Source organism: Podarcis muralis, chromosome 4, assembly GCF_964188315.1.
Source record: "Podarcis muralis chromosome 4, rPodMur119.hap1.1, whole genome shotgun sequence".
Classification (NCBI taxonomy): Eukaryota; Metazoa; Chordata; class Lepidosauria; order Squamata; family Lacertidae; genus Podarcis; species Podarcis muralis.
Window position 1 is genome coordinate 64,056,104 of NC_135658.1, and position 18,195 is coordinate 64,074,298.

General features: G+C 41.4%; 1 protein-coding gene across 6 annotated transcripts in view; it reads left to right on the forward strand.

Annotated features, from left to right (window-relative positions):
- The window catches only part of PCYT1B (phosphate cytidylyltransferase 1B, choline), a 34,485-nt gene extending 16,290 nt beyond the window's left edge, over window positions 1-18,195 (forward strand). For 3 of the 6 annotated variants that reach the window (XM_077927409.1, XM_077927411.1, XM_077927410.1), the window contains 8 exons: window positions 439-530; window positions 6,293-6,392; window positions 7,442-7,558; window positions 9,131-9,282; window positions 10,742-10,820; window positions 11,496-11,638; window positions 12,764-12,952; window positions 14,499-18,195. In XM_077927409.1, coding sequence (XP_077783535.1) covers window positions 439-530; window positions 6,293-6,392; window positions 7,442-7,558; window positions 9,131-9,282; window positions 10,742-10,820; window positions 11,496-11,638; window positions 12,764-12,952; window positions 14,499-14,711 — 1,085 coding nt within the window. In that variant the 3' untranslated portion in view covers window positions 14,712-18,195. The remainder of the gene's footprint in view (window positions 1-438; window positions 531-6,292; window positions 6,393-7,441; window positions 7,559-9,130; window positions 9,283-10,741; window positions 10,821-11,495; window positions 11,639-12,763; window positions 12,953-14,498) is intronic. The other 3 variants (XM_028727465.2, XM_028727462.2, XM_028727459.2) reach the window with 1 other exon arrangement.

The window sequence follows — 18,195 nt, forward strand, 5'->3', positions numbered from 1 at the left end:
ACTGATTTTCTGGATCCATTTCAGTTGGGGTTTAGGCTTGGTTTTGGCACAGAAACTGCTTTGGTCACCCTGTGTGATGACCTCTGTCAAGAAAGAGACAAGGGAACATGTCCCTGTTAATTCTTCTCAACCTCTCAGTGGCTTTCGATACCATTGACCATGGTATCCTTCTGGAGCGACTGTCTGAACTAGAGGTGGGCAGCATCGCTTTGTGGTGGTCCCAGTCCTACTGGGATGGTCGTTCCCAGAGGGTGTTGCTTGGGGAATGCTTTTCAGCCCCGTGGAACCTTCACCGTGGGGTTCCTCAGGGCTCAGTCCTACCCCCCACATTGTTTAACATCTACATGAAACCGCTAGGTGGGGTTATCTGGAGGTTTGGAGGATGTTGTCAGCAGTATGCTGATGACACTCAGCTCTATTTCTTCATTACATCTGCAGGTGAGGCAGTGGAAGTGCTGAACCAGTGTCTTGCCTCAGTAATAGACTGGATGAGAGCCAACAAACTGAAATTCAATCCAGATAAAACTGAGGTACTGTTAGTGGGTGGTTCTCTAGACCCGATGGGTGGGAGATCACCTGCTCTTGATGGGGTTACACTTCCTCTGAAGGAGCAGGTTTGTAGCTTGGGGTACTCCTGGATCCCTTGCTATCACTCGAGGCTTTAGGTGGCTTCAGTGGCCCGGAGTGCCTTCCATCAGCTTCAGCTGGTGGCCCAGCTTTGCCCCTATCTGGACAGGGATAGCCTAACTACTGTTGTCTATGCTCTGGTAACCTCAAGGTGAGATTACTGCAATGTGTTATATGTAGAGCTGCCTCTGAAGACAGTTTAGAAACTTCAGCTAGTGCAGAATTCAGCAGCCTGGTTGCTCACCAGAGCAAGACAGATTGAGCATATTACACTGATCCTGGTCCGACTGCACTTGCTACTAATTAATTTCTGGGGCCAATTCAAAGTGCTGGCTTTGACCTATAAAGCCTTAAATGGCTCAGGACCACAATACCTCAATGACTGTCTATTTCCATATGAACCTACCCGGACGCCGGGATCATCTTCTGAGGCCCTCTTTCGTGTGCCTTCTCTTCAAGAGGTTCGGAGGGTGGCAACATGAGAACAGGCCTTCTCTGCAGTGGCTCCCCGTCTGTGGAATGCTCTCCCCAGGGAAATTTATCTGGTGCCTTCATTATATGCCTTTAGGTGCCATGCAAAAACATTCCTTTTTAACCAGGCCTTTGGTTGATTTGATTGTCATCCTATGCCCTCTTAGAATGTGGGTTTTGCCGGGGGGGGGGGTGTTATTGGGTAGTTGTTTTTATTTTGATTATATATTTTGTGGTTTTATATTTTGATTTTATTCTGTGAACCGCCCTGAGATCTCCGGGTATAGGGCAGTATATAAATTCAATAATAATAATAATATTTTATTATTTGTACCCTGCCCACTCTGGGCAGCTTCCAGCATATATGAAAACATAGTAAAATTAAACCTTAAAAAGCTTTCCTATACAGGGCTGCCTTCAGATGTCTCCTAAAATATATATAATTACTCATCTCCTTGACAACTGATGGGAGGGCATTCCACAGGGTGGGCGCAGCTACCAAGAAGGCCCTCTGCCTGGTTCCCTGTAGCTTCACTTATTGCAGTGTGGGAACCGCCAGAAGGCCCTTGGTGCTGGATGACAGTGTCTAATCAGGTGTAGTAGAGCCATACATTCAACCCAAAGTGGAAGCAATAATAAGGTAGATACTAAAAGGGCAGAATATAAGCATTTTTTAATATAAAAAAGTAGAACATTGTTTTCCATTTTTCTTCCTTGAGATAATTCATATACCCTATGTACACCCAGAGATTTTGTGAGTAGAACTCACGTGTTTTAAGCTGCAATCTATGCAAAGCTACATATGTGGGAGTAAGTCCACTTGAATTCGGTGGGACTTAAATCTGAGTAGACAGGTTATAGGCTTGCAGTGGTGCTCACTGGAGTGATGAGAGAATTTGTGTCCTGTTACAGACCAGCAGAGGGAGCTTATGGAGCAAGGCAACAGGAATAGCTTAGATCAGAATTGGAAATTAATGAAGGCTTCTGAGCCTCTGCCTCCAGTCCACCTACCCTTGGTGTCATCCCCTTTTGGGGAACGAAAGTCCCTTAAAGTGTGAAGTCCTTCTGCATTCCATGACCTCCTACCTGGTGCACTCCCAGTGCCACTAAACCTGCAAGGGCAGACCCTCCAAGTGTCCCTATTTTCCAAGGACGTCCCTGATTTAGAGATGCCGTCCCGGTTTCTGATTTGATTCCAGAATGTCCAACTTTTCCTTAGGATGTCCCTATCTTCATTAGAGAAATGTTGGAGGGTATGGAGTTATCTGAACCCCAAGCTGTCTGAAGGCAATTCTGCATAGTGAAGTTTAAAAAAAATTTTTTTAATGTTTTTCTATATGTTGGAAGCTGCCCAGAGTGGCTGGGGCAACCCAGTAAAATGTTTGGGATGCGGGTGGGGCTGTGGTCTAAACCACAGAGCCTAGGGCTTGCTGATCAGAAGGTCGGCGGTTCGAATCCCCGCAACGGGATGAGCTCACATTGTTCAGTCCCAGTTCCTGCCCACCTAGCAGTTAGAAAGGATGTCAAATGAAAGTAGATAAATAGGTAACGCTCCGGCGGGAAGGTAAATTGCATTTCCGTGCGCTGCTCTGGTTTGCCAGAAGCGGCTTAGTCATGCTGGCCACATGACCCGGAAGCTGTACGCTGGCTCCTTCAGCCTATAGAGAGAGATGAGCGCCACAACCCCAGAGTCGTCCGCGACTGGACCTAATGGTCAGGGGTACCTTTACCTTTATAAATAATAAAATTATCATTATGGAATGGGATGTCCCTATTTTCATTGGAGAAATCTTGGAGGGTATGCAAGGGAGCGTGGGAGTTCCTCTGGCTTAGGGATAATCACCTGTGAGGACCCTAACTCAGGTTCTATGTGTCCTGGTTCAGAGAAGCCTTAGGTTCAGTGGTCCCATGATGACCAGCATCAGGCTCTGAGCTAGAACTCAGTCTGGATCCTTCCAGATAATAAAGTACTGGTTGCTGCAAACGTTTGTGCAGCACTAGCCAGAGCAATGGGAAGCATTAAGGAAACTTTGAAGCTAAAGGCTTGAAGACTATTCCCTCTGATAAGCTATAATGCTAGCATAAACTGTTCAGTGGGTGGCAAAGGAAGGTCTTTCAGAATTCCCAAGCATCCATAATCAAAAGCTTTCCCTATTCTACCAAGCAAGGAAAGAGATGCAAGAGTGGGGACGGGGGGAGGGGCAGAGAAATGACCACAAAACAGGTCTATTTTCTTTAGGTTATCTCCCAGGAAACAGCCTTTTACTAGCTAAGTCAATATTATCATCTTCTAGGCGTGGGACCATAGCCATTATTGTTTTAACATCTCTACCTTCCTCTTTATCCCAGCGTGAACCACATTGGACTGGATGTTGTGTAACTTGACCTTGCTTAGAAATAAAAAGGCAGTTTAGCACTCAACTATTACAAAGACACAAGGGAAAAAGACAGTGATTAGAAAATATAGGAAAGAGCCCAGACTGTATGATCATGTATAATAAAAAGGAAGCACTGTACTAGGTGGTCAGTCAGTTTCCACAAAACCCAACCCTTAAAGTTTGATTTAAGTGTACATTGCACATCAGAAGTAGTAGTACTAGGTATATGTAACAGATTTTACACGCTTAAAAATCCCTTTAATGTTACTTTCCCTACTTTTATGTAACAGATAGCAGTGGTAATGGAACAAGATGTTTTCTTTGCCCTAATTATTCAATTCTCTTTTATGGCTCTCAAGACTTTTAAAGAGCAGTTAAAGGATATGATATGACACCAGAGCTCTGGAATAGACAGAAATATTTTAGTGCACGGAAAGACAGCACTAGCTCTTCTCATCTGGGCCATAGATTTTATTGGGATTAAAAGCTAAACAATGCACTTGAGGAAAATCACATGGTACAGTGCTCCTGGTTCGCGTCATCTAAAAATGCAGAATGTCTAGACTGACCCTCGTCATCATTTATTAGAAAATGATATCCCTTCTTAAGCAGCTATTCAGGCCCAATGGAATGGCTCCCAGAAGTCAATGTAGAGTTGAAATATCAAGTCTAGAATGGGATGCATCTGGTTCTTGTTAAGAAAGCTTTCTGTTCCTAAAGGACTGCTTTGAAAACATAAGCAAGAAAAATTGTGACTTTCTATAGTAAATCACACCCCAAACAGGAAGGATCAAGGACTCTTGTAATCCTTCTCTTGTCTGAAAGGACAGTAGCAATTATTTTCATTTGTGTTGCTGTGAACAGCTCATGGAGGAGAAATATGCCACAAAGTTGGTTACCTTGTCTGGAGCTCTCTAAGACAAAATCATATTGAGGAAAAGGGTGTGGACTCTTGAAGAGGATGTGTGTATGGGCAAGCCCAGTTTATTCCCAGTCCCTGTTGGGCAGAACTGTTGGTTTTTCTGGGCAGCAAATTCACCCAGCAAAGCATATCTCCAAATTAACAAGAAATAGGGGAAAGCATTGATGGTTAAGACACATCCTCTGCTGTTAACCCCCCTGCCTTCTGGAAAGGTTTTTTGGTGTTACAAGGAGCTCCAGGCACAAGAAGGGGAATAGAAAATAATTGGTTGTGCAAGCTGCCTTCTGTTGACACTGCCATTGGACACAACCAGCAGTGGAGCATATGCCCACGCTGCCCAGGTTGGGCATGTTCCCAAGGGGGGCGTGGTGCAGAGGGTGCCCTCCCAGGCGCAGGAAAGTACGTTTCTGAGCACAGTTCAAAGTGTTGGTGCTGACCTTTAAAGCCCTAAACAGCCTCAGTCCAGTATACCTGAAGGAGCGTCTCCACCCCCATCATTCTGCCAGAACATGAGTTCCAGCGCCGAGGGCCTTCTGGCGGTTCCCTCATTGCGAGAAGTGAGGTTACAAGGAACCAGACAGAGGGCCTTCTCAGTAGTGGCACCCGCCCTGTGGAACGCCCTCCCACCAGATGTCAAAGAGAAAAACAACTACCAGACTTTTAGAAGACATCTGAAGGCAGCCCTGTTTAGGGAAGCTTTTAATGTTTAACAGACTATTGTATTTTAATATTTTGTTGGAAGCCACCCAGAGTGGCTGGGGAAACCCAGCCAGATGGATGGGGTATAAATAATACATTGTTGTTGTTGTTGTTGTTGTTATTGTTGTTGTTGCCACTCGGGGGCCCGGAGCCCATGGCGGACATTTGGTGTGCCGCCTGCCCGTGACTCCCAAGCCTCCCCCAAGCTGTCAAAACAAAGGGGGAAGGGGGGAATGCCGCCGGCAAAACGACACAGCTCCCCTCCTTACCCCGACGGCACTGGGTAGTCTTGGGAGTCGAGGACGGGCGGCAAGTCAAATGTCACCCCCCTCAGTGAGGGCACTCAAGGCGGTCCTCCCCCACCTCCTCCCTTCCTACACCCCTGGACACAACCCTTAATATTTGTCTCTAACAAGACCTTAAATTAGAGCTTTCCAAACTGTGTGTCACAGCACATGATTAGGGTGTCAGCTGCAGTGTGTAGGTGTGTCACACAAACACTCCCCACACTCCTCCCAGGGCTGGAAAGGGGTTAGTTTAACCCTGGTTTGCTGGTAAAACTGAATTACTGTACCGCAAAATAATGCATGTCTAAAAAGTGTGTAGCTAACATGAAAAGTTTGAAAAGCTCTGCCTTAAATGGTGCCCTCCAGATGCTGTTGGATTACAACTCCCATCCTTCTTGTTCATTGGCCATGCTGTCTGGGGCTGATGGGAATTGTAGTCCAGCAACATCTGAAGGCTACCACCTTGGTTACCCATGCCTTAAAATCCTTGGCTGTTAGTTTTGTTTTGTTCTTTTAAAGCTATGTTCAGAAATACTCTGCTGTGTAGCGTACCTCTGAAAGATGCCAGTCTTACTATATTGACAGCTGTACAGAAGAAGCAAACATGGGAAAAATATCTATTGTAACCAGCATCCTAAGAATGAAGCCTCTCTTGCTCACAGCCTGAAGTGAGTGAGATGGTGACTTGAAATTGGCATGCATACTTCCAAAAGCTGGACTAAAAACAAACTCCTTCTAGGATGTTAAAAAATATATATGCAATTCTCTTCAAGACTGAAACAACATACTTTGTTCCCATATCAAGTGCTGCTGTGTGAGCAAAAAGGTCATGCACAGAGCAATAATTAACAATATGTTTTGGTCCACCCCACCCCACCCTACCCCGATCTACCCTTCCCTCTCTCTAGACTTTGTCTGCACCGGCTCCATTTGCAGGTGATACAAGCTGCCAGTGCAAAGCTCCCCATGAGAAGCTAACTATTGCCCAGGCCCGCCTTGGAACACCAGGTGAGTCTTCTGGATTTATGAAATATAAATCAATTTCATGGAATACAGCTTTGATACTTGCCCTTGCAGGTTGATTAAGAGTTTTAAAGAAAAAAACGTAAAAGATGTTTATTTAATTGCTTAGTTGTTTATTTAATTGTTTAGTCAATTGCTGTACATGCTTTTTATTGTACCTGTGTTAAAGTAAAAAAAAAAGTGAAAGGTGAGATATCTGTAAGTGCTGACAACCTCAGCTGAATTTTGTGACTGTATTTAGGTAGAAAAAGAGGTTTGGATCCAATATTTTTCAGTCCATTATACTGTATTTTCAGGAGAGTTAAGTTTAGGGAATGAGTCTTCCTGTAAGCACAGTTTTCTTTTCATGGACAAGGAAGAAAGTTTGCTACCTGTAGATCACATATATTAGATGTATTTCCCATGCTTCCAACTTGTACCAGTGAAAACTGACAGTCGCAATATTGGTCTGGAATTGTCAGTGTGTGAATGCTGACATTAATCTAATATGAGATAGTCATTATAATGTATGCATTTGTCTGTTCATAGATTACAGAGAGTACATTTGTATAGACAGAGCATATGGACAGTGGGGAATAAAATTTGATCCTATCATAAAATGTTAGGGTGAAAGGGAGCAACTTCTATCTTAGCTAGAAACTCACTAAGCAGCAGTGGCATGCTAATAATTTGGCAAACCACCAAATATCTGAAATCTTCTACAAGGAAGTATTATTGTTAGTTATTTTTTTTAAAAAAAATCTGTATATGCTTCACATCTTAGGAGAGTTCTGCATTTTAGCTCTGCTATATACATATGGTCCAATGATGTACACATAACTTACGTAAATTCTTCAGCCTGGTAGCTTATTTCTACATTGCTTCTGTTCTTTTGTCCTAATCTGGACTAATTCACCAAATTTGGGAGTAGGGGTGCTTGAATATACCCATTTTTTATTTTGAATATATGTAGCCAACAATACCTCACAGTAGTCTGACACAGATTTGAGGTACAGTTCTGCTTTGACCTGAACATTTTTTCCTTGCCCTCACAGTGGACAGACCTGTCAGAGTCTATGCAGATGGAATATTCGACCTCTTCCATGCTGGCCATGCTAGAGCTCTTATGCAAGCCAAAACTCTGTTTCCTAATAGCTACTTGTTGGTAGGAGGTAAGGCCAGCATTTGAACAAATATTATCATTGGGTTGATTATATCTGTGATGCAGTCTTTACAAGCATGCTCAGGAGGTTGCTGGTTTGAACCCACCCAGAGGCAAAACACTTTGAAACAGCAGGAGGAGGAAGCTACTGCCCACATGTTGAGCTTTTGAGCTTCCCTTAGGCATCTGTTTAGCCACTGTGAGAAATGGGATCTTGAACCTTATGCCTTTGATCTGATCTCCATTTAATGTGTATTTAATTCCACCCCAATGCAAGTACATTATTGGCTGTGGATGTACAGTAGTTAATCTCAGATCTGATGGGAACGAAATCAGGAAGAATTTTAAATTAAGATTTAATCAAGAATCAGTTTCTGATTCTTCTTTCTTAAATCTCATATGGAGCTGAAGGACCCTTTAACGATCCTCCTCCAGCCTCAGCAGTTTTTTGTCTTTTTGTTCTTGCACTACCTGTCACTCGATGTTTTAAATCCCCTGTCGCTTTTGTTATCCTTTTTTTTTTCTTTCTTTCTTTAAGTATTCACCCAGGACGATATCTACCTTTACCTCCCCACCCCCATTTTATGTTGTTATTTCTATGTATATCATGCTATGGCCACACGGCTAATGCAATAAAATCTATTGATTTAAATCTCATAGAACTATCGTGATAGCATGAGGTGCACTGAAAACCATCTTATCCAAGCTTCTGTGCTGGGGCATAATACTACTTTGTTCACCAGTTGCTGGCATTGAAGGATGGCAGTACTTGTAGTGGAAAGGAAGCTAAGAGACCCATAAATATATCTCAAACTGAGCCTCAGATGGCTAAGTGAGTTTTAGAAAAGTCTAATTATGGCAGAAAAGACACATGGAGCTATTGCTGATAGCAAATTACAAGAGACCTGCTATTTAAGCAGGGATTACATTCCTGGGAAACCAAAATTGAATATAGTCAAAACACACTTAGTGCAATGGTGGGTGGGTGGGATTGCCAAAGTCCCCCCCCATGCCACCCCCCCTTCTGCCCCATTTTTTATTTATTTTGCGAAGTGCTTAAAGCTCAATGAGCACAAGTTAAATGCATATTATTATTATTATTATTATTATTATTATTATTAATACCCCACCCATCTGGCTGGGTTTCCGCAGCCACTCTGGGCGGCTTCCAACAGAACACTAAAATACAATAACCTATTCAACATTAAAAGCTTCCCTAAACAGGGCTGCCTTCAGATGTCTTATGCCTTAAGCATGCTGGCCTACTGTACATGGTGCATGTAATCAGAGAATCTGATTCTTTTCCAGTTGTGCTGCCAGATAATTTGAACTGCAGCCCAATCGCCTTTGATTAGCCTGTATCAAGGCACAGAGTTGATGCAACCATCTCTCGTTACATCTTGTTTGTAACATCTATTTGGGGGGTTGTTTTGTTTTAATTTCACATTCATGAACAAGTATGATTTAGTTTGACAATTTAACTGAGAAAAGACAGCTTTGAAGAATTTCTAACCAAACAGGTGTGCTACATTTTACAGAGCCTGTGTTGTTCTGTTCTGATTTTTTCATGTGCGTATGTCAGTTTGCAGTGATGATCTAACCCATGAGTTTAAAGGCTTCACTGTAATGAATGAAGCAGAGAGGTATGAGGCCCTCAGACACTGCCGCTACGTTGATGAAGTAATCAGAGATGCTCCGTGGACACTCACACCCGAGTTTCTGGAAAAACATAAGGTGCCTTTCTCTCCTTGTTCAACAGATGAGGAAGGGGGGGGGGGGAAGCTTAATGAGGTTGCTGACTTTTGTTTAGAATATGAATCTGGCATGCATATAAAGCATGCCACTCTTCTGAACTGGGCCATTTCCCTCCTTCTCTTACTTCCTTTCTGGCTCAAACTGTAATCCAAGCTAGAAATTAACTCCCACTCCTCTTTGACCTCCCATACTTGGCTGTGGCAATGGCAGCAGCAGCAAGGGATCTCTTTCCTCCCCTCTACTTTCCTTGAGATGCTACTATGGTGGTGATGCAGGTGCTAAGGTTGGGTGGAATCCTCATTTTCCCAGGGGGCATTTCAAGTGCATGTGAAGGGAGCAGGAAATGAGGCCTCACTCTCTTTCTGTCACCACCAAACAAAGAAAGAAATAAAAAAATGATGAAAGAGAAAGAAGCAGAAGCAGATAGATAAGTGGATTGAGGGCTCATTGGGGACTGGAAAAGCAACTGAGACCCCTTCACACTCCCTTGTTTTACAAGGAGCAGTGTTTGGCACAAATTTAAACATGCATACGTTTAAAACTTCTGATCTATTTAAAGTCATGGGGTTATTAAAATTGATTTGCTGTAGGTATTGTAGTACATAAATTTGGGATTGCTTCAAACAGTGTAGTCTAATGACTCAAGAGCTTGATGCGCAAAGTCACCCGTGTACACCGAGTGCATAGGCTTAAATGTTACTGTAGCACATCCAAGAAAATTTGGAAAATTTCCAGTACTCAGTTGAATGACAAGACTAACTACCTGGCCTTAACTAATACAGAATGCTTTTGCACTAAAAACACTGCTCAACAATAACAATAGATCATGGCCAATAATGTTACCGTAGGTGGCCACTCCACGTTTTTGGAATAGCCCCAATTTAGTGGCGGCTTTGCGTTTTCAAGCAAGCACTCTCAGATATTGTGAAATACTTTTCCTTCAGCAAGTTCACTGATTTTAACATAATAGCTAACTGAGGCATGGGAAACCTGTGGCCATCCAAGTGTTGTTCGACTGCAACCCCCATCATCCCTGACCACTGGCCATGCTGGTTGGGGCTGATGGGAGTTGCAGTCCAACACCCACCTGGAGGGTGAAACATGTCTCATTGCTGAGCTAATCTGTGCAAGTGATAGGATGTGTGGAAGTGGCTGTAGCCAGCTTCAGGTTCCTTATTGGTATCACTTACACAAATATAAAGCATTACTCTAAAAGAAAGGTTCATAATTAAACCATAATCTCATGTGATACATATTAATTGCAACCACCAATTAACAATAGCCTAAAATGTCTTAGGTTATTACTGCAATGCATATTTCTTTAAGTTCATAGGAAAGCTGGTAAAAGGAAGTAAATAAGTTATGCTTTAAAATTAGCAACCAAGCCTTTATCAAGGGTCAACCTAATTTCATTTCTTCATTTTCCCATGTATTCCAGATTGATTTTGTAGCCCATGATGACATTCCATATTCTTCTGCTGGTTCAGATGATGTTTACAAGCATATAAAGGAAGCAGGTGGGTGCCAGTTTATTCTATAACTACGTGTTTTTAAAGTGGGCAACCTTTTTTAGACTGAGGGCCACATTCCCTTCTGGGCCACATTACAGGGGCCACAGAGGCTAGAGGATAAAGTGGCCAGAGCAACAAGTGTAAATTTTGCCCTTGAACAGTAGGCTAGTTTCTACACAGAATCTTCTGAATGTTATGTGAGACAGTGAACTCACACTACATCCTCTTAAGGAGAATTGGCATCTTTCCACTATCTTTATTGGGGTCAATATTGATCCCAAGAGAACAAATTAAGTTCCCGTGTGAAGACAGAAATCTCTTTAATTTAAGTTGTTATCAGCATGATTAACAGTGCCAAAGAGAAAGTATTTAAAGTTCCATCCCTGAGCTTTGTAGAGGATACCACTCAGTTTATTGTTCCAAGATTTGCCTTACTGGAGAACAGAAGATTAGAAATAAGCATATTTTTACTTGTCCCTTTGATTGCTCAAGCATTCAAGGAAATTCAATAAACAAACAAACAAACAAATACATGATGTCCCGAATTGGGCAGATAGTTTGGCAAGTATTTAAATAAAATAAAAAAATCATGGGCCAGAATGAGGCCATTCTTAAACAAATGATTCTTATATGGAAGTTGGAGATTAATCATTGCTATTTTTCTTTTTCCTTTCTAATCAGGAATGTTTGTACCAACTCAGAGAACTGAGGGCATATCAACTTCAGATATTATTACGAGAATTGTACGTGATTATGATGTTTATGCCCGTCGCAACCTCCAGAGGGGATACACCGCTAAGGAGTTGAATGTCAGCTTTATTAATGTAAGTACATTGGTCTCTTAAGTCATGTTCAACGTCAAAATTGGATTATAACCCACCTTCTGCCCAGAAGAGGGACATGCCAGAACAGGGACAAGGTCTAGGAAGCCCATATATATACACTCAGCTCTTCATCCGCCCAATGTCTACAGTCAGCCATCATTCTAGATTGAGAAAACTGAATGCAAGTACCAAATTCTATCCACTAAACTGAGACACAACACCTTCCATTGGTTCCACCTACCCAAAGCTCCTCACACAGTTCTGCCTTTCCTATCAGCCAAGATAGCTAAATGGGACCTCCATGATCAGAATCAGTATGCCTCTGAATACCTGATTCTGGTGGGAAACAGCATGCTGTTGCCCTCATGCCCATCATGCAAACTTCTCAGGCATATTTGGCTGGCAACTGTTGCTTAATAAAAGATGAAATTATTTATAGTGTTTCCAAAACAGCTTTGCTATTAAAATACTCAGAAGTATCAAAAAACTAAAGCCACGTGTGTTTAATAAGTACAAGGGATTAAAAAGAGCACAGCAGCAGTGAACAGAATGAAAGACCTGACCAGTATCAAAGATAAACAGTAGCCTGGTTCACACATAAAGTTAAGCAATGGTTTGTGTAGCCACAAGTTGTCCGAAAGACTAATAAATAAATCATAAGTTGTTTTTCCAAAGTTCAGTTTGCTTCCTTGCCTTATGCCTTTGGGTGAGCATCCGGGGTAGCAAAAGATGGTAGTCCTCCATTCCATGTAGACACCTAACAGACACGCAATTGTACTGTAGTTCAATACTGTCCATGACAGCATCCTCCACTACACCTAAAGCCAGCAGGTTGGCTCAGGTTGAGAGTCTTACTTAAAGTACTATGTTGTACTAGTCACCCCATCATGCTTCTGCTATAATAGCCATCTACCCAACAGCTGCAGTGCTGGATTTATACCACTTCATAAAGAGGATAAAGAGGCTACAATTTCAAAACAGGCTGCATGCCTACTGGAGACAGATAACAGTTATTCCCTTCTCCCCCAATGTGATGGTTTTTGTCTGTACCCTCTATAATCTGGAGCAATATAGTCTTGAACTAGCAGGACCTGGAACAAAATTATTTGTTTTCATGTTTACCAGGAGAAGAAATACCGCTTTCAGAACCAGGTGGACAAAATGAAAGAAAAAGTGAAGAATGTGGAAGAAAAGTCGAAAGAGTTTGTGAACCGAGTGGAAGAAAGAAGTCATGACCTCATTCAGAAATGGGAAGAGAAGTCTAGAGAATTTATTGGGAACTTTTTAGAGCTGTTTGGGCCAGACGGAGCTTGGGTACATACTCTAAACTGTGCTTTATATTTACTTCCATCTCTGTTAATATCAGTGGAGGCTACAACAAGTTGCAGCAGGATTTACAACAGACTGGTTTTGCAAATTCTGTGCACTGTAAATATTAATATTAGGAAAACATACCTGATATACGTTAGGAAACATTTATAGTCTTTTTTCAAAGGCAGTTTGTAGTTAATTTGGACTTGGAAGATTTGAATAATATAGTCATAGATAAGCCACAGTGTTTTAGCCACAGCTTGTAAATCAGTAAAGTGGGACCCATTAAATCGTATGAACATTTGAAGCTACTTTGTGTTGCCAGACCATTGATCAATCTAGTCTGGCTAGGTTGACCAAGTTTCTGACTTTATCAAGGAAAGTCCTCTGCTTGAAGGGATGCCCACTCCAAGTCCAGTGTAATTATAATGAAACCATGAGAACAGCAGCACTAAAATTGCCCATCATCAGTTAGCACCTGGACAGCAGACCGAGAAGGGGCACAGCTCGCCCAGTCAGTCTTCCTCACTATGATGAGATATATTTAAATTAAGCAATTCATTTTAAATTTGCATTATATAGGCCTTGTGTTGTGTCTTCTTTTTTGGTGTTGTGCAAGAAACCACAAAGTCCAGCATCTATTCTGCTTAGCTATGACTTTTTAAAGTCTTGGGCCTTTTACCCAATATCCTTTTAATGGGATACAAGGAATTAAACCTGGGATCCTACTTCTGCAAAGCATGCCCTTTGCCATCATTTTTTTTTTTACCACAAGTTAGGATTTAAAAAGCACTTTGCACACTAAAAGCTGCTATGTAAAGCACTAAGACTGGTCCTAAGGAGGTGCAGTTGTTGTGTATGACTGCACACTGACTTATAGACTGAAAGTTCAAAGAGGAAACAATTTTTGTTTCTTGTGTGATTGAGAGTGGCAGCAACGACAGAGCAAGGAACTAGAAGCAATTTTACATGAAGGCCTTTGTAGTGCCAAGCCACATAAAATTATCCACTGAAGAGTGAAATCAGAGGTGGCATTGTTCTAAAGAAAAGCTTAATGACAGTAAAGCCCATGTGTCCTGGGGGAGGGGGGAAATTAAGTCCATGTCAGCAACTGCAAAAGGTGAGCTTTTTCATGATAACTTGCTATTACTGTCAAAATTGTTATTAACATTAATTTTCCATATCAGACATGGCTTTCAGTATTGACATTGCATGTACAGGAATAGTTCCAAGCGTGCTAACTTCTCAGACCAGCAATGTGCATCCATTAATATGCTATTATTATAATAACTATTTGCGAAATAATACATTCTGTGCCCACGTACAATTTCTAGAAGTTAGGCAAGGAGCGCACAGTCCACTTAAAATAAAAACGCCTATAAATTGTTCCAGTACTGTTTTGCTTCTATTTTCCCAAATTAGTTCGTAGTAGTCTCTATAGCAGTAATTCCCAAGCTTTGTGCAAGAACACACCAGTCTGCTGCTGAGACTGCTAGTGTGCTGAAAGAAAGAAAGAAAATACTTATTTTCCTCTCTGTTTGCTTTCCAGAAGCAGATGTTTCAAGAGCGGAGTGGGCGCATGCTTCAAGCCTTGTCTCCAAGGCAAAGCCCCACAAGCAGTCCAACACGAGGGCGTTCCCCATCACGGTCTCCATCTCCCCCTTCCCCCTGGCTCTTCAGAAAGGCTTCACCTCCTTCCTCCCCAAAAGCCGCCTCAGCATCCATTAGCAGCATGAGTGAAGGAGATGAAGATGAAAAGTAAAAAAAGGAAAGAGCAAGGTAATGAGTAAAAAGAGGAGGGAAGAACCACAATTGGTCCCACTAATTCAGAAGTCAAGTGGAAAGAATAAAGGGGGTAAATGAGGTATGAGATGTTTCTTGAAAAGGATGCGGCACCACACAGATAATGGAGCACAGAAGATCTCAGCTACAGCACAGATATTTGCTGAAGAGGGAACTGCCAGACCAACAGCACACAATGAAAGGATATGCAAACATTTGACTCATTTCTTAACAATTATCAACACTTCATTGTGCTGTTGCAGTTGTTGTTGCTTGAGCACCTTGAAGAGTTATGGGAAATCCGGCACTGAAGGGGTACCATGCGTCGTTTCAGACAAACAAAGCTGGTATATGGTATTAAGCGGCGTTCCCTGTGGCAACACAAGATGCATCTACATTTGAACTCCATTGTGCATTTGCTAAAAGCTGAACTTTTGAAAATGAAGTACTGTCTGGAAACTGCAAAAGCTCCCACAATGCAAACAAGGGAGAACAATAAACTCCCCAATCAAACCATGTTTATAGAACTTAACCCGTCTTTCACAATGGACATACTTTGAATCTCTTAAGTTTGTTGAATGTTGCTTGTTGAGCAGGCTTTTATGTAGGGCCAGTTTATTTTAATGTGAACACAAATTGTTTGGTCACCTCTTACTATGTTTTACTAATGCACCCAAAACTATTTTTCTTTTCTTTTTTTGTAAGAGTTTCCTCCCTGATGTTGTTGAGAAAGCTATTTCATATCTAGGGAATTTTATTTATTTTTGATTAATCTATAAAAAGGTCAATGTCGAGGCTAGCCCCCAGTCATCTTGTATCCACAGGGTTAATTTTAAAATTATTTTCTCAACTAAGAATGTGACTAGAAACTGAACAAGTTAACTGTTAAGAGGTCAGCCTCACGGGATTGACTGAAATGCTGTTTCATTCTGGTTAAATGTTTTAATGTGTAAATACCCAAGGGAATCTTATAGGGGGGGAAGATTACATTAGAACTGCCTCTTCATTACAGACCTTTGTAAAATTGGAAGGTTTTAACAGTTCCACAGTGAATTATGCATACAACTACATTTTATTCTATCCTATGCATGAATCGGTTTTTAAAAGAAAATAAAACATGCCCCCTATTTTATGCCCAAGATTTATTCAGCAAATAGGTATTCAGAAGAACATATATATATTCCCTATATAAAGCCAGCCCATACCTTTATAACCTCCCTACAATAACTTCTGAAACATCTGCCACCAGCCTTTCTGAGTTCCTCCCTTGTTAAAAAGTGATATTACAAAGAGAATGACGTTGTTTGTGATCCTACAGCAGGCCTACATAATCTGTGACCCATTAAACTGAATGTAGTCTACCGACCATGTATCAGACCTTCTGTAAACCTCCTGGGTTTGCTTCCTGTCCCTGGAATGCAGGGGAATTGTTAGGCAGGTGACAAATAACAATATGTAGCTGGTTACGTTTAAGTTGTGCCCTACAGATAAATTAACTGGCTCAGCTTTCCAAGGAAGTTGCTACACATTAACCCTCTCCCTTTTCATTGCTATCTGTCAAACATCCAGATAATGATTATGTTAGGTACCAAGCTTTCTAGACTTGAATATATATATAATCACACTCTATTGCAAGTTTAAGCTTTCAGTAACTAGAATGAAGAACAACACATAACCAGCTGGTCCAACCCATCATTCTCTCAGGATTTATCTACAGAATAGATCTATAGGACAAGAAGAATAAAATAACAATGCTGCACCAAGGAAAAATATATGTCAGAAAATACACATCAGTTGTGAATAGTTGTAAACTTTCTGTGTAACCATATGCCTGAATATCACATGCTACTGTTGAATCCCATTTCATTTACATTCAGATATTAGTTTGATGTCTCTCTCCCATACAAGATAATGTAGATGTTCAACCACAGACACTGGAATGTATGACAAATAGTTGCAGTTTTTATCTGACTATATGCAACTGTCCGCACTGAACATATGAGCTGTGTATGTGCAGTTCACTACAGTGCCCCCCAGTACAACTAGAGCCCCAGCTCTTCAGTATACTTGCACTAAGGCCTTATAGCTGTTCTTCAGCCTAGAGTCTCCAGATCTTGTTGGACTACAAATCCTATAATCCCAAAACAGCTTAACCAATGAGAGCAGTTGTAATCCAACAACATCCAAGGTTGAAGAACACCTCCAATAGCTATTTGAAGTCATGTAATGAAAAGCCATACTTGTTTGTTGAACTCTCTAAAGCAAAGAATTTCCAGTGTGGATCCAGGACAGAATATAGAAACTAAAAAAGGTCATGATATCAATTTGTTACAAAAGCAAGCCATTTGACGCTGGAATGGCTCTTGTAAATCTACTCCCATCATGCCTTTCAACACTTAGCAAAGAGGTGTTTTCACATAGCATAAAACTAGCTTGGAGTACTTTGATATTTAACTAGGGCTGAATTTGTGATCTCTGTCCATCTCTGAAGACCTGCTCCCCACATCTCCAAATTAGCAACCTAGGCATGCCTTTGTGGCTAGCAGGGCTTGTCTCTCTCAATGTTTGACTCAGAGTTCTGTACAAGAACTCTCCAGGCACCATGAGCTGTTTCTAGATGGTGAGGCTAAAAAACTCAAACACTAAAGCAACTGTAGGTGGTTCGCTTTCTGCCAAAAGAACACAAGGGAAGCTTTTTCTGTATATTTATCTTCTGGAGACAAATACAATCTGCTTCTATTAACAAGAAACTAGATACACGTCACCACATGTGTTACATTTTCATTATTAGCAATGCCAAAGCCTGTGGGGTAACAGACATCAATGCATGAGAGGGTGGTCTGATAAAAAACCTTCATCAGGCTTCCAAGGTGCTTACTCTCATGCCTTGTGGGGGCACTTGTTTCTATTTCATATCTATACAAATTTGAGTTTTTCTATCAGAAATAAATCAAGCTGCGGTCAGTTAGATCCTCACTGGTGTCACTCACCAAGAGCTCTGCTTACATGAGAAAGGAAAAGTTGAAATATAAGGATATTTACTTTAGCAGGATGGGGGGTTAGTGGAAGAGATGTGGGAAGAATGTAGTTGTGGGTCTTAATTCTCAAAGGGAAAAGCTAACCAAAACCACCATTTAATTTATGCTGTACAGTACCTTACAAATGCAATTGATTTGCCCAGCAGCAAAGCCTTATATATGTATATATGTACATAATGTCTTCAGTTGGTAGATGAGCAGGAGTTTCTGTTTCCATGACAAAAACTTCAGTAAGCAATTCCCAGGTACGGCAGAGTATACAATCTTATCTTCAGCCACCAAGAAGGGTTTTAAAACTTTTGAAGAGTGGCATCATTGGCTTTTTAATTTTTTTTTATTTTAACTAATATTGACTTAAATGTGTTCCAGACTGTTTATGTGCCGAAAGATCCACGTGAAAGTAAATGAAGTACAATGAGAAGTGTA